The sequence below is a fragment of the Oncorhynchus gorbuscha genome, linkage group LG11 (assembly GCF_021184085.1).
Source record: "Oncorhynchus gorbuscha isolate QuinsamMale2020 ecotype Even-year linkage group LG11, OgorEven_v1.0, whole genome shotgun sequence".
In the NCBI taxonomy this organism is placed as follows: Eukaryota; Metazoa; Chordata; class Actinopteri; order Salmoniformes; family Salmonidae; genus Oncorhynchus; species Oncorhynchus gorbuscha.
In genome coordinates, this window is record NC_060183.1 from 24,743,691 (window position 1) to 24,757,726 (window position 14,036).

At 42.6% G+C, this 14,036-nt stretch overlaps 1 protein-coding gene across 2 annotated transcripts in view; it reads right to left on the minus strand.

Moving 5' to 3' along the window:
* capn15 (calpain 15) overlaps positions 1 to 13,280 on the minus strand; it is a 71,045-nt gene extending 57,765 nt beyond the window's left edge. The window contains exon 1 of one of the 2 annotated variants that reach the window (XM_046369081.1): positions 13,017 to 13,280. Coding sequence is in view for 1 of the 2 variants with exons in the window: in XM_046369080.1 (XP_046225036.1) it covers positions 1,484 to 1,662 (179 nt within the window). In the remaining variant the exon portion in view is untranslated. Of the gene's footprint in view, positions 1 to 1,483; positions 4,102 to 13,016 lie in introns of those variants that run through there. The other variant, XM_046369080.1, reaches the window with a different exon arrangement.
* Positions 13,281 to 14,036: the final 756 nt, after the last annotated feature.

The window sequence follows — 14,036 nt, forward strand, 5'->3', positions numbered from 1 at the left end:
AGAGCCAGGTGTAGCGAGTGTTCGCAAACTAAGGTGACAGCATGGAATCAACAGTTGTCTAGTCTGGGAGCCCACCAAAGTATTTGCCATAATACAGTGGGGCAAAAAATTATTTAGTCAGCCACCAATTGTGCAAGTTCTCCCACTTAAAAAGATTAGAGAGGCCTGTAATTTTCATCATAGGTACACTTCAACTATGACAGACAAAATGAGAAAAAAAATCCAGAAAATCACATTGTAGGATTTTTAATGAATTTATTTACAAATTATGGTGGAAAATAAGTATTTGGTCAATAACAAAAGTTTCTCAATACTTTGTTATATAACCTTTGTTGGCAATGACAGAGGTCAAATGTTTTCTGTAAGCCTTCACAAGGTTTTCACACACTGTTGCTGGTATTTTGGCCCATTCCTCCATGCAGATCTCCTCTAGAGCAGTGATGTTTTGGGGCTGTTGCTGGGCAACACGGACTTTCAACTCCCTCCAAAGATTTTCTATGTGGTTGAGATCTGGAGACTGGCTAGGCCACTCCATGACCTTGAAATGCTTCTTACTCCTTCATTGCCCGGTGTGTTTGGGATCATGGTCATGCTGAAAGACCCAGCCACGTTTCATCTTCAATGCCCTTGCTGATGGAAGGAGGTTTTCATGCAAAATCCTACAATGTGATTTTCTGGATTTTTTTTCTCATTTTGTCGGTCATAGTTGAAGTGTACCTATGATGAAAATTACAGGCCTCTCTCATCTTTTTAAGTGGGAGAACTTGCACAATTGGTGGCTGAATAAATATGTTTTTGCCCCACTGTACGGGCTCCCCAAACAACCCGGCGAGAGAGTTTGTGTCCGGGTCACTCCATGGGTGTAATCAACTTGGCACACCGATCCAATCAGCTTTTCCTCAAATTCGGCACATAGAGTTGAAGAGGGAGGTACTAAGAGGCGGGATTGTCAGATGTCAAATCCAGCTTAAGTGGATTTTGGATATCATATTGGATATAAAACATTAAAGTGGAACTATGATTAGATCAAATTTGGTGGTGGAACAATAGTTTTGATTGGATAATATTTTACCAGATTTAATGATACTGCAATATTGTCCGTGCATGTAAAAATATTTTTTTGAAAAGGCTTGAATATGACATAATAGTCTACGATAAATCTGTATAGGGCAGCGGCAGGTGTTGGATTTAGAGTGGATCTGAGTGCTCTGAGAATTACCACACTAAAAATAACAAAACACCCTTAGGATACCACTCAAAGACAACACACAACACCTATCACAATGTTGTGATTTGCACAACAAAGCTATCTGTCCTTTATTCTCACTCTTTCTGCTCCCGGTAACAGCAGTCCCTGTGTAATACAAGCCCTAGTGTTACAGAGCATGGACAATTTCTCTCCTTGCTGCCCATCAACAGGCCTGACCAGTCTGGCCCTCTCGCCAAGATGCAGTGGACTGAGGAGTGAAGTGTTGGCTCTTACCTGCGCTCTCTGTGTGGAGGTGGCAGATGCTGCTGGCGCGTAATGAAGGTGGTGCCCCACACAGGACTGCTGTGGCTGTTCCTAAGCCAGCCCATAGGAGGCGACGACGGGTACGGGGTGCTCCGGAAGCCGTGGTCCGACTCGGTCTCCGCGGTGAGAGAGGAGGCAGAACTCCCCATCCTCCTTTTGAAGTCTACTTGGGGTTCTTACCCTTTGAACCCGCAAAATGTGCGGGACGGGGAGGAGCGGAGTGACAGTGCCTTGTGTCTCGATCTCAGGCTGACAGTTTAAGGGTGGGGGATGGGGGAAACTAGGGCTGGGTGAAAACCCTGCTCATGTGTTCTCAGTCCTGACAAATTTCCAACTGGCACAATTCGAAAAGCAAGCCCCATTTCAAAAAGGGATGGATTTCATCCTGTGAAGTGACTCCAAGTATGCTTGAAGATGGCTATATCCCCCCCAAAAATCAAATAGAAAGGCAATAATGAGGAAATCAAAGCGAGGGTATTCAAAAAACAAGTGAAACACGACGTTTCAAACTCCAGATCAGGGTGGATTTCCCACAGCGAGGAGGAAGTGCTCAATACAAACTGTAATTGCTTGCCTCGGGCACTGATTCCAATTTGACACTTTCTCCAGGAAATAACTCACACTCCTCTCTTCTCTGTAGTGGGTACCAATTTTTCTCTGTCGTAGACTTGTAGGCCTCTTAACTAACTCTCTGGGCCATGTTGTCTGGAGTGTCATTCAACTATTCCTTCTGCACTATTTGCAGTGTTCCTCCCTCGCGTATGCAGTCTCATGCCTGATCCATCATGCTTGAAACCTTTGTCACACACAGACACAGGCAGTGGAAGAAGCACACACAAACATGACCGGGTCCTCCGTCAATCGACATCTCTGAGATAATATAGCACAGTTGAGGGACTGGAATCAAACGTTTTTACCAAAAAATGAACTGAAAAGTGACTGGCAGAGGTCTGGGGCGTTGGTTTTGGTTTTGCTTGCGCCAGAATTAATTCATGTCAAATTAAAGGACAAACCATGACATGGATAACAAACCAAGTGATTTTGCTATTGTCAAATAGGAGGTTATTTTTGTTATTTATTTATATGGCTTTGAATAAGCTTTTAAATCAAAAGAAAATCTGAATACACTAAACCAATAAGTCCTTTAATTTTGTATTATGTTTTTACTGTAATGTTTATCTGAGAAGCACAGTCTCAGTCTACTGTCTCAGTTGACTTGTTGTCCCGAGTGATTCTGTGTGTGCAGGCACTGCTGGCACACGGACTGAAGCTCTGGTATCCAAAGCTCATCTTTCAAATTTCGACACATGCCCACAGCTGCTAAAACGGATTACCCAGAATATTGCTCAAATCACCCCGTTGCATTTCTTAGTGGCTGAAATGTGGGATACTGAGTACTTACAAAATGTCGCACTCTTCACAACCAGGCTACTCTGACTGAGGCAATGTCCCGAATAGCTAATATAACATGAAAACAAACATGAACTTCGGGAACTGAAATTGAACAAAACCCAAACAATGTGTATGCAGGCCTACATAAAGCGCAGGGAAAAACACGAACACATAATGAAATATGGCTAATGTTCCTAGGCAGTCCCAATCCAAGGAGAAGTTCTACTAAATAGTCGACACGTGCCACCTTTATAGCGGAGTGTCCCGTTATGGTCTGCGGTCCTTTGCCGGTGCGTCCACCGTACGAAACGCGAGATGATCCCGGTTTCCGTCCCGCAGTCTGGGTAGCCTATTCTCAGCTTTTATTTTTAGTCTGATCCCATCGATGATGCAGCGGTCTGGTGGTTCATTTGTATACAGTAGGCTTTATGTGTGCCAACCTGTCATAGCGAGGAGGCTAACTATGCCAGGGGAACTACGATGGTGCATTCCGGTGCAATGAAGGCGTGAAGTCTAATTATATGCACATGCATTTTGTATTCCCATGGAGACAAAAACTGTAGCCTGCCTGGTGCCTCTAACACGCGAATACAATACCACACTTAATTTATTCAGTCTCACGTATATTCATTATCGACATAAAAAGCTATGTAAAGGCTCACAGCCAATCACTATCAAATGAGCTGCGCCAATAGTGAATATTAAACATATTTCATTCATGCCAATACAGTCTTGCTTATTACAATGTAGTTAACTACAATGTAAAGCGTTGCCTACAAAGGCATTTAACAATGTATCGAATTACCGTCAGTGCCAGGGCTGCAAAACAGAGGCGAATTCAGAATAAACCATGTAGGCTACAGTTGTAGCAATCTGCCAGTTTCCAGTGACTAACTCCGGAGCTGACTAAATTGTATTGAGGGCAGGGACTCATCATGCCAGAGTCGACATATCAGACTATTAAAAACGTGAAAATGGTACTAAACAGTCTCATCCAGAATTGATTTTAGACTCAAATTCCACTGTCTTCTGCCCGGTCCATTCTCGTGCGCTTATAATTCCAGTGTTTTATGATGCTGATCCTCTTTGACTTCTATTAGGAAACATCCTCGCTTCCGCCCCGTCGTCGCTTCAGAAATAAATTACTACCCATACTGCAATGCTCCATCCTGGACCCACTGTATGTTTTGCACCGGGGGCTGTTTTCATTGCATTATATTTAAAAAATATATATAATTCTCCCTCTCTGATAAGTGCAGCGGATGCAGAAGCAATCTCTTCTTAACAGAGAATGACAGCGAGTCAAGCAGCGCGCAGGCGCATTAGGATGTTGGCAGAGAAAGTGAAAGGCTTAATTCAAGAGATCAAAACTGATAAAAAACGCTCCATCAAGTGTTAGTCAGTAGCAGGACTGATACTGTCAGTGTTGTGTTCGAGACCACCTAAAGCGAGCCCGATTCAAGACCAAGACCGGAGTAAATGGAGTCCAAACCAAGACCAGAGATATGTTGTGTATCCATATTTCAGAAGAACATATGGATTCTTCAGACATTCAGACTGCTGAACAAAATGCATGCTGAGGGCAAATAGAGAACCACTCTACAAATTACCATTAACCCAAACAGGTCTATAACATATTGAACAAAAATATAAAACGCAACATGTGAAGTGTTGGTGTCATGTTTCATGAGATGAAATAAAAGATCCCAGAAATGTTCCACATGCACAAAATGTTGTGCAAAAATGGGTTAATCCATCCACTTGACAGGTGTGACACATCAAGAAGCTGAATAAACAGCGTGCTCATTACACACGTGCACCTTGTGCAGGGGACAATAAAAGGCCACTCTAAAAATGTGCAGTTTTGACACAGAACACAATGCCACAGATGTCTCAAGTTGAGGGAGCATGCAATTGGCATGTTGACTGCAGGAATGTCCACCAGAACTGTTGCCAGAGAATTGAATGTTAATTTCTCTACCATCAGCTGCCTCCAATGTAGTTTTAAAGCAGTACGTTCAACCGGCCTCACAACCACAGACCACGTGTAACCACGCCAGCCCAGGACCTCCACATCTGGCTTCTTCCCTTGAGGGATCGTCTGAGACCAGCCACCTGGACAGATAATGAAGCTGAGGAGTATTTCTGTCTGTAATCAAGTTTTTCCCAACAAAAAGGCTTTTTCTGATTGACTGGGCCTGGCTCACCAGTGGGTGGGTGGGCCCATGCCCTCCCAGGCCAACCCATGGCTGCACCCTTGCCCAGTCATGTGAAATTCATAGAATAGGGCCTAATTGTTTTCAATTGACTGATTTTCTTATATGAACTGTAACTCAATAAAATCGCTGAAATTGTTGCATTTATATTTTTGTTCAGTATAGTTAAAAAGACAAAATATGATATAACTTCCCCGGTCTTCGCTTACTAATAGGGACTGTGCAACTTTCAAACAATTTCCCTGATTCTTCCCTTCCAAGAAACTTCTGACAAGCCCGACAAAGTTTGAGGATATTTTTCAATGAAAGTAAAGGACAGTAATGTTACGAGTAAAGTAGGAAGCCCAAGTTTCAATAGGCGATTTTAAAAAATGTGTCATGAAAGGAGCATGGACATCTGGCCAGGCGAAGAAGTTTTATGCACTGACTGAATGGATGCTGAAAATGTGTATGTGACAATATATATATATATATTTTTTTTTACGTTCTTTTTTTTACTCTGTTGGTCCAGGGAAGAAATTACAGTCCTCACTGTCCGAGACCGTGTCAAGAAAAGTAAAAATGTGTCCGACAACGACACACACAATATGTGATCTCGAGACCGGACATGAGTACGATAACACTACATACTGTAGCCTATTTGTATTATTATATGATAATTACAGGAGGCTAGGCTACTTATCATAAACTGTGAAAATGAAAGGAGAGGTATTAAAGATCAAAAAGTATTTAAAAAGGGAAAACGGCTTTCATGTGTCAATAAAGGGTTAATAAGCCAGTGTGGAACAGCACCACCAATCACTGCTCAACTGTCCCTTCACATTGCTGAGATAAGCCTTCAACTTCCCGAATCTCCCTTTCTTCCTCTTTCCACTCCTCTCGTCCTTTATTCTTCCCTCCATACCACTTTGACCTCATTTCTCCCTTCCTCTCTTCACAATATTCCTTGGTAGAAAACACTGAAAAGTGATAGGCCTACAGTGTATATTTTAGACTACCTCTAAGACACAACAATTGCACTCCAGTCTGGTTTCCACAGCAAAACAGTGGGTAAATCATTAGCTACATAGCAAGCAATAGGAAGCAGCACACACAGTCCATTCACCATTGCAACACATAGGCCATTTTGTTTAATAGAACAGGGAGTGGTGAATTGGCTGGCCCATACTTGTCTGATAACTAGAACTGTGTGCGTGTGTACCTGGCAAGGAAAGGTCATGCCTCTCTGTAGAAGGCCTCTTCCTGTTTTGTCACACATGTTGAAAGAAGAACCCAAACTGGTCCGACGAGTCAGAACTACTGGATCATTTACATAGTAAATCTCCACTGTATGAAATGTAATAATATAACACTATTGACATTGGTGTTGATCAAAAGCTATAGTCTATAACACACTTCCCCCATTTGACTTTCAAATGGATGTCAAACAAAGTTTAACAAACCACACAACTCTATGCACAAGGACTACTTCTAACAAGTTCCAATGAAAAATGTACAAAAACTAATTGCGTGGAAAAACTGAAGATGCAAACCATGGCAATGGAATTACAGTTAAAATCTCCCTCAGGTTTTTATTTGGGCTGGGAATTGCCAGGGACCTCACGATACGATATTATCACGATAACTTGGTTCCGATACGATACGTATTGCGATTCTATATGTATGGCAATTCGATACAGTGAATTTATTGAGATTCGATGTTCCATACATATTGCTCACCATATGTCTCCTGCAGGGGGACAAGAGAGAGCCCATGAGAAAACAAGTTGATCAGTCATGGAAATTAAAGTGCAGCCAAAAATAATATTGCGATAATGTCAAAATAATACAATATCTCATCAAAAGTAATATCTAGATATGTAACTGTATACATTTTGTGTTTTTATCTGACAACGTTTTACAAAAAAAAACTCTAAATATCAGCTCTGAATTAAGATTCAAAGATCAGAAAGAATGGGGTGTCAGCTATGACACCGAACCTTGAGTTTGAAAAAAAATAATCTGTGGATATATACCCAGTAACGGAATAACATCATGGGTTCCTGATCTGTACTACGCAGAGTTGCAATTTATGGATATGGACATCCTTCTCCTCATATTTCACAAGTTTGGACATCACAGCGCAGCACAGTGCAGTACAATAGAACACAGCAGAATAGAGTTCAGCACAGTGCAGTAGAGTACAGTCAAGTTCAGTACAGTAAAGTAAAGTAGAGTATAGTTCAGTACAAAATACTGTAATGTACTTTTCTGGACGTCCGATGTCGGTCAGTGCTCAGTGGGTGAGGATTCTGGTTACAGTAAATGGACAGAGGGGGCTCATGGGTAGGTGTAAAGCCTTCCGCATGCGTTGGTTCTGCTAGCGCCCAGCCAAAATCAGCTAGGTCAACTGAACGAGGGTGCTCGAATACTTCCTTAAAAGACCTTCGCTTGAAAAATATCCCCTCCTCTCTTCTCCAGACCATTTCCGGAGACCTTCTCCCTTACCTCACCTCGCTCACCTCGCTCATCAACTCATCCCTGACCGTTGGCTACGTCCCTTCCGTCTTCAAGAGAGCGAGAGTTGCACCCCTTCTGAAAAAACCTACACTCGATCCCTCCGATGTCAACAATTACAGACCAGTATCCCTTCTTTCTTTTCTCTCCAAAACTCTTGAACGTGCCGTCCTTGGCCAGCTCTCCCGCTATCTCTCTCTGAATGACCTTCTTGATCCAAATCAGTCAGGTTTCAAGACTAGTCATTCAACTGAGACTGCTCTCCTCTGTATCACGGAGGCGCTCCGCACTGCTAAAGCTAACTCTCTCTCCTCTGCTCTCATCCTTCTAGATCTATCGGCTGCCTTCGATACTGTGAACCATCAGATCCTCCTCTCCACCCTCTCTGAGTTGGGCATCTCCGGCGCGGCCCACGCTTGGATTGCGTCCTACCTGACAGGTCGCTCCTACCAGGTGGCGTGGCGAGAATCTGTCTCCTCACCACGCGCTCTCACCACTGGTGTCCCCCAGGGCTCTGTTCTTGGCCCTCTCCTATTCTCGCTATACACCAAGTCACTTGGCTCTGTCATAACCTCACATGGTCTCTCTTATCATTGCTATGCAGACGACACACAATTAATCTTCTCCTTTCCCCCTTCTGATGACCAGGTGGCGAATCGCATCTCTGCATGTCTGGCAGACATATCAGTGTGGATGACGGATCACCACCTCAAGCTGAACCTCGGCAAGACGGAGCTGCTCTTCCTCCCGGGGAAGGACTGCCCGTTCCATGATCTCGCCATCACGGTTGACAACTCCATTGTGTCCTCCTCCCAGAGCGCCAAGAACCTTGGCGTGATCCTGGACAACACCCTGTCGTTCTCAACTAACATCAAGGCGGTGGCCCGTTCCTGTAGGTTCATGCTCTACAACATCCGCAGAGTACGACCCTGCCTCACACAGGAAGCGGCGCAGGTCCTAATCCAGGCACTTGTCATCTCCCGTCTGGATTACTGCAACTCGCTGTTGGCTGGGCTCCCTGCCTGTGCCATTAAACCCCTTCAACTCATCCAGAACGCCGCAGCCCGTCTGGTGTTCAACCTTCCCAAGTTCTCTCACGTCACCCCGCTCCTCCGTTCTCTCCACTGGCTTCCAGTTGAAGCTCGCATCCGCTACAAGACCATGGTGCTTGCCTACGGAGCTGTGAGGGGAACGGCACCTCAGTACCTCCAGGCTCTGATCAGGCCCTACACCCAAACAAGGGCACTGCGTTCATCCACCTCTGGCCTGCTCGCCTCCCTACCACTGAGGAAGTACAGCTCCCGCTCAGCCCAGTCAAAACTGTTCGCTGCCCTGGCCCCCCAATGGTGGAACAAACTCCCTCACGACGCCAGGACAGCGGAGTCAATCACCACCTTCCGGAGACACCTGAAACCCCACCTCTTTAAGGAATACCTAGGATAGGTTAAGTAATCCCTCTCACCCCACCCCCCTAAGTTTTAGATGCACTATTGTTAAGTGACTGTCCCACTGGATGTCATAAGGTGAATGCACCAATTTGTAAGTCGCTCTGGATAAGAGCGTCTGCTAAATGACTTAAATGTAAATGTAAATGTAAAAATGAGAAAAAAAGCAGCAATAGTACTGTTTGTCCATCTTGAGATGCCGTAGCAAATATACACTTTCTCAAAGTAGTCAGAATTAATCTAAGATCATTCTATAAACATGTCATTCATTTTGACGTTTTTGCAGAGGAGATCTTAGTTGCGGAATTTTACATCTAACTAATGAAATACTAATCAGTATTTCTTAAGTGAACAAAAGGTTCATGGAAATGAGTCGTCTCTCGTGGAATGACAACAAACAATGCACTGAAGAATCCCTACTGTTGACCGATCACCGACAAAGGGGAATAGACTTCGGTAACAGAATTACCCATTTTAATCACTTAAGAACTCAAACAAAATTGATATCAGTAAAATCACTATAACTAATTGTTAGGTCTACCATTACTTGTTAATTCTGTGAACTTTCATTATCCTCCCTCCTTATGATTTTTGGTAATTGAATTACAAGGAAATATTTCTTAAACTTACAGAAGGTAAACAATTTCTCCGAAACTAAATCTAAGTGTTGATATTAGTTGGCAGGGGTCTTCACGTTAACATTGTGTTTTGATGTATTTCTGATGCCCTTTAAGACAATTTCTGGTAGATGTTTTCTAATGCCCTTTTCCCCTCTGCTTATCCGGAAATCTAAGCTAGTGATGCACCGAAATGACATTTTTGGCCGATACCGGTATTCGATATTTCCCTTGGCAAAAAAAAACCTGATACCGATAACCGATATTACATTTTCTTTTGTGGCCTTTTAAGCATTCTAGTACAGTTAAATAGCTAACACACACACACACACATGGACGTAGTGGTCTAAGGCACTGCATCTCAGTGCAAGAGGCGTCACTACAGTCCCTGGTTCGAATCCAGGCTGTATCACATCCGGCCGTGACTGGGAGTCCCATAGGGCGGTACACAATTGGCCCAGCGTCGTCCAGATTTGGCCCGGGGTAGGTCGTCATTGTAAATAAGAATTTGTTCTTAACTGACTTGCTTAGTTAAATAAAGCGTACACACACTGACCAAAATGTTATTTTGTTGGCATTTACGTATGTCCCCATTACCAGTAAAACATAATCAAAACCTATTTCTTTCACTTACTTGCTGTGCTGTTTTGTTGTTAATTTGTTCAGCCGTTTCATTCGCAAACAGGATTTCATCATACATGTCAAGCAGTGAAGTTTCAGCTCTGTCTGTCCGTGGCCTCTCTTCCTCGGTGTGCACTGTCACTGTGTCCGTTTCCATCTTGTCCAGCTGTGTCTGTAACATTTCACGTAAACCCTGTTTGTCTGCATCGAAGTAGCGGTTCTTGTATATAGCATCGAGCATGGTGGCGACACAGTAAAGAGAGAATGCCACCGAATCGCTTGTTCATGTGTCGGCAATTTTGTTGAGCAGGCGTTTCAATGCCATGACAGAGGGTATCACGTCTGCTGCAGGCGCAGTTGGTGAGCTTATTTCTCGAGTCAGTTGTTTTGAATGGAGCTAGGAGTGTGTTCATGTTTCCAAGTTTCAAACATGTTCTCAAATGTCATTGAAATGGCAGCAGCGGTATGACAACCAGCATATTCATGAGCATGCAATACGACTTTCCTCAGTACGAAATCCTCAACGACCCACTGTGCTGTCAGATTCCGCATGCTCATGGGGCTGATATCGCTGGTCCAAATGTCAGTCCTGAAGCTAATAGCAGTGACGCTATTACTGTGTAACTCCGGTAGGGAAACATCTGAAAAATAGTGTACTTGGTGTACCGGTGCTCGACCAGTTGGTCAAAAGCCAACATCACCCACGACAGAGAACGGTTGATTGTCAAGGGCAATGATTTCCATTATCTTGGCATTAATGGATTTCACCTTTGAGTAGTCTCGCTGAAATGTTCTTACTCTTTCAAATGACTGCTCGACTTGTTGACTGCTCGATCCACACAGCAGACATTGTGGACTAGGTTAGGAATGCTGAGTTGCACGTGTAGCGCTACATTTTATTTGGCGTCATTACGTCATGTTATATAGGTATGCACATCAGCTTTGACGTTGTTTTTGCACATCGGCGTTAAACGAGACATTGGGCCGATGTTGCCATTTTTAGCTAATGTCGGCCGATTCCGATAAGGTCACCGATATATTGTGCATCCCTAATCTAAGCCTTTCATTTTTTGGGCTAATTTTAAGATGGGGAAAATGGTTAAACATTTTTTATCTATGACTATATTTCTCATAAATATAGACTCTTGGTTTTCATTTGATACCCAATTGATATGCTCCTATGAACTTCACATGTTTGTGCTCATGGATCCTTTTTGATGGAAATGACCTGCATTTAGGTTGCCAGTATGGAATGCTGTCCTGACAGTAAACAAACACAAGTGTTGTCATAAAACTTAAGAGTGGTGTGCATCTTCCCTGAAGCAAGGACTGCTCTTCCACGTACCAAGCTCCCTCTTAAACAGAAAGCGGTTTCAAACAGAAAGCGGTTTTCAGTAGACAAAATATGACTATGGTGCAGTCTTCGAACACCAGTTTGAAAGAGTAAGACACTTATAGATTGGAAAAAGCATTACATACATTTATTTGGCAACGTTTCTTCCTTAGGCCATGTTGGTTCTATTTAGCATTTAGGAATCAGTTTGATTCTACTCTACTCTGGGGTAAGCTAGCCTAGCCATAGCTGGCACCATGTAAACTGCAATGCCTACGCTTCGTTTTAACGTTAAGAAACGTCAATAATCATCGCTTGCGAAACGTTCAAAGAATCTTTCGAATAAAAAAAAAGATACACTTACTGTAGCAAATTTTACAGATCCATACACTGTGTAAAGTGGTTGAAAAAGTACCCAATTGTCACACTGGAGTAAAAGTAAAGATACCTTCATAGAAAATGACTCGAGTGAAATTGAAAGTCACCCAGTAAAATACTACTTGTGTAAAAGTCTAAAAGTATTTCGTTTTAAATATAGCCTACATTAGAATCAAAATGAAATGTAACTGCTAAAATATACTTAAGCATCAAAAGTTAAAGTACAAATAATTTAAAATTCCATATATTAAGCAAACCAGACAGCACCATTTTTTTCACTCGAACACTCAGAGGTCATTTACAAATGAAGCATTTGTGTTTAGTAAGTTCGTCAGATCAGAGGCAGAAGGGTTGATCTGGGATGTTCTCTGGACAAATGCGTGAATTGGACCATTTTCATGCCCTGCTAAGCATGCAAAATATAACAAGTACTTTTGGGTGTCAGGGAAATGTATGGAGTAAAAAGTACATTATTTCCCCCTAGGAATGTAAATTAGTGAAGTAAAAGTAGACACAAATATGAATTTATAGTACAGATACCAACAACAACAACGACTTAAGTGGTACATTCAAGTATTTTTACTTAAGTACTTTACGGGAAGAAAACACCTTCATCAATAGGCGCTAAGGGTAGTTCGCTTCTATGAATGGGCTAGACTAGCCACACAAGGGCAGGCAGAGAGTCAAAGCATATCCTATGTTGCTTAGGTTTAGCTGGAGAGTAATGGCTAGTCCAAATACCATCACGTTCCTACCACGGGGAAATAAAATAACTTGCAACAAAGTTTATAAAAGCAGCACAGCGTGACAGCTAAATTAGCTACAATGTAACAGCACGAAATCATTGCATAGTCAACCCATAGGATGACGCGGGACAGCGGGAGACAAGAAAGCCGGGGGACAATTGTAAACAAAGACAACCACTAATATAGATTGGCATAATCGATATCGTCAAAGGTTTGAGTCCATTTCTGATTACACAATCTAGGTCGAAAGGATTCTTACCCCAAAACACGTAGCTGGTGATGTAAGGTTGAGGACAAGCTGCTCCTTTCTTGATTGTCGAACGTACTAACTTTTCTCTCTTAGCAGCCAAATGTTAAGTTCTATCCGAAATTGCAGTTTGATCTGCGTTAGCTGCTGAATACATTGTTCACCGTTACCGCCTCACTCCGGTGCATCCTTAAGCTATTTGTTTTACTAGCTAATATCTAATTTCTCGTTCCACTCCATCGAGTTAGGTATTGAATACAGTCATCATGTACGTTACCTCAAAAACACCAGGAAGGGGAATCTCCAAGGAGCCAAAGCAAAATAAACGTACGTTTTCTTCGTAGACGTAAATCACTTTAATTGTGTTTCTACGTTCAGTATGCGTAGAGTTCATTCGGGAATATGACCAAAATAACTACGTTTCCCTTGGTACACCGCAACTCTAATAAGTCGGATATCCGTTCCCCCCTTTTTTTACACAAATGTCGTCATCATTTTGAATTTGGCATTTTATTAAAATACCACTGTATTATTTTCTGACGTTGTTTAATACATAGTGTATTATTGTATTGAGCACGTTATGCATAATGACTTTAGGTATTCTTGTTTTAGAATTGAACATAATAATAATTATATATTGGTTACAGGTAGACTACATCTAAAGTATTAGGCTTCATCAGTTTACACACCCTTCTATCAATAGGCACACAAAACACCACAAACAAACAAAAGCCCACAGAAACCAGTGTTGGGGAGGATTGAACTACAACTAGTAATTGGGGCTCCTGAGTGGCGCAGCACTCTAAGGCATGGCATCTCAGTGCTAGAGTTGTCACTACAGACCCTGGTTTACATTTACATTTACATTTAAGTCATTTAGCAGACGCTCTTATCCAGAGCGACTTACAAATTGGATTGATCCTGGGCTATCACAACTGGCCATGACATGGAGTCTCATAGGGCGGGCACAATTGGCCCAGCGTCGTCCAGGGAGGTTTTGGCCGGGTAAGCCGTTATTGTAAATAAGAATTT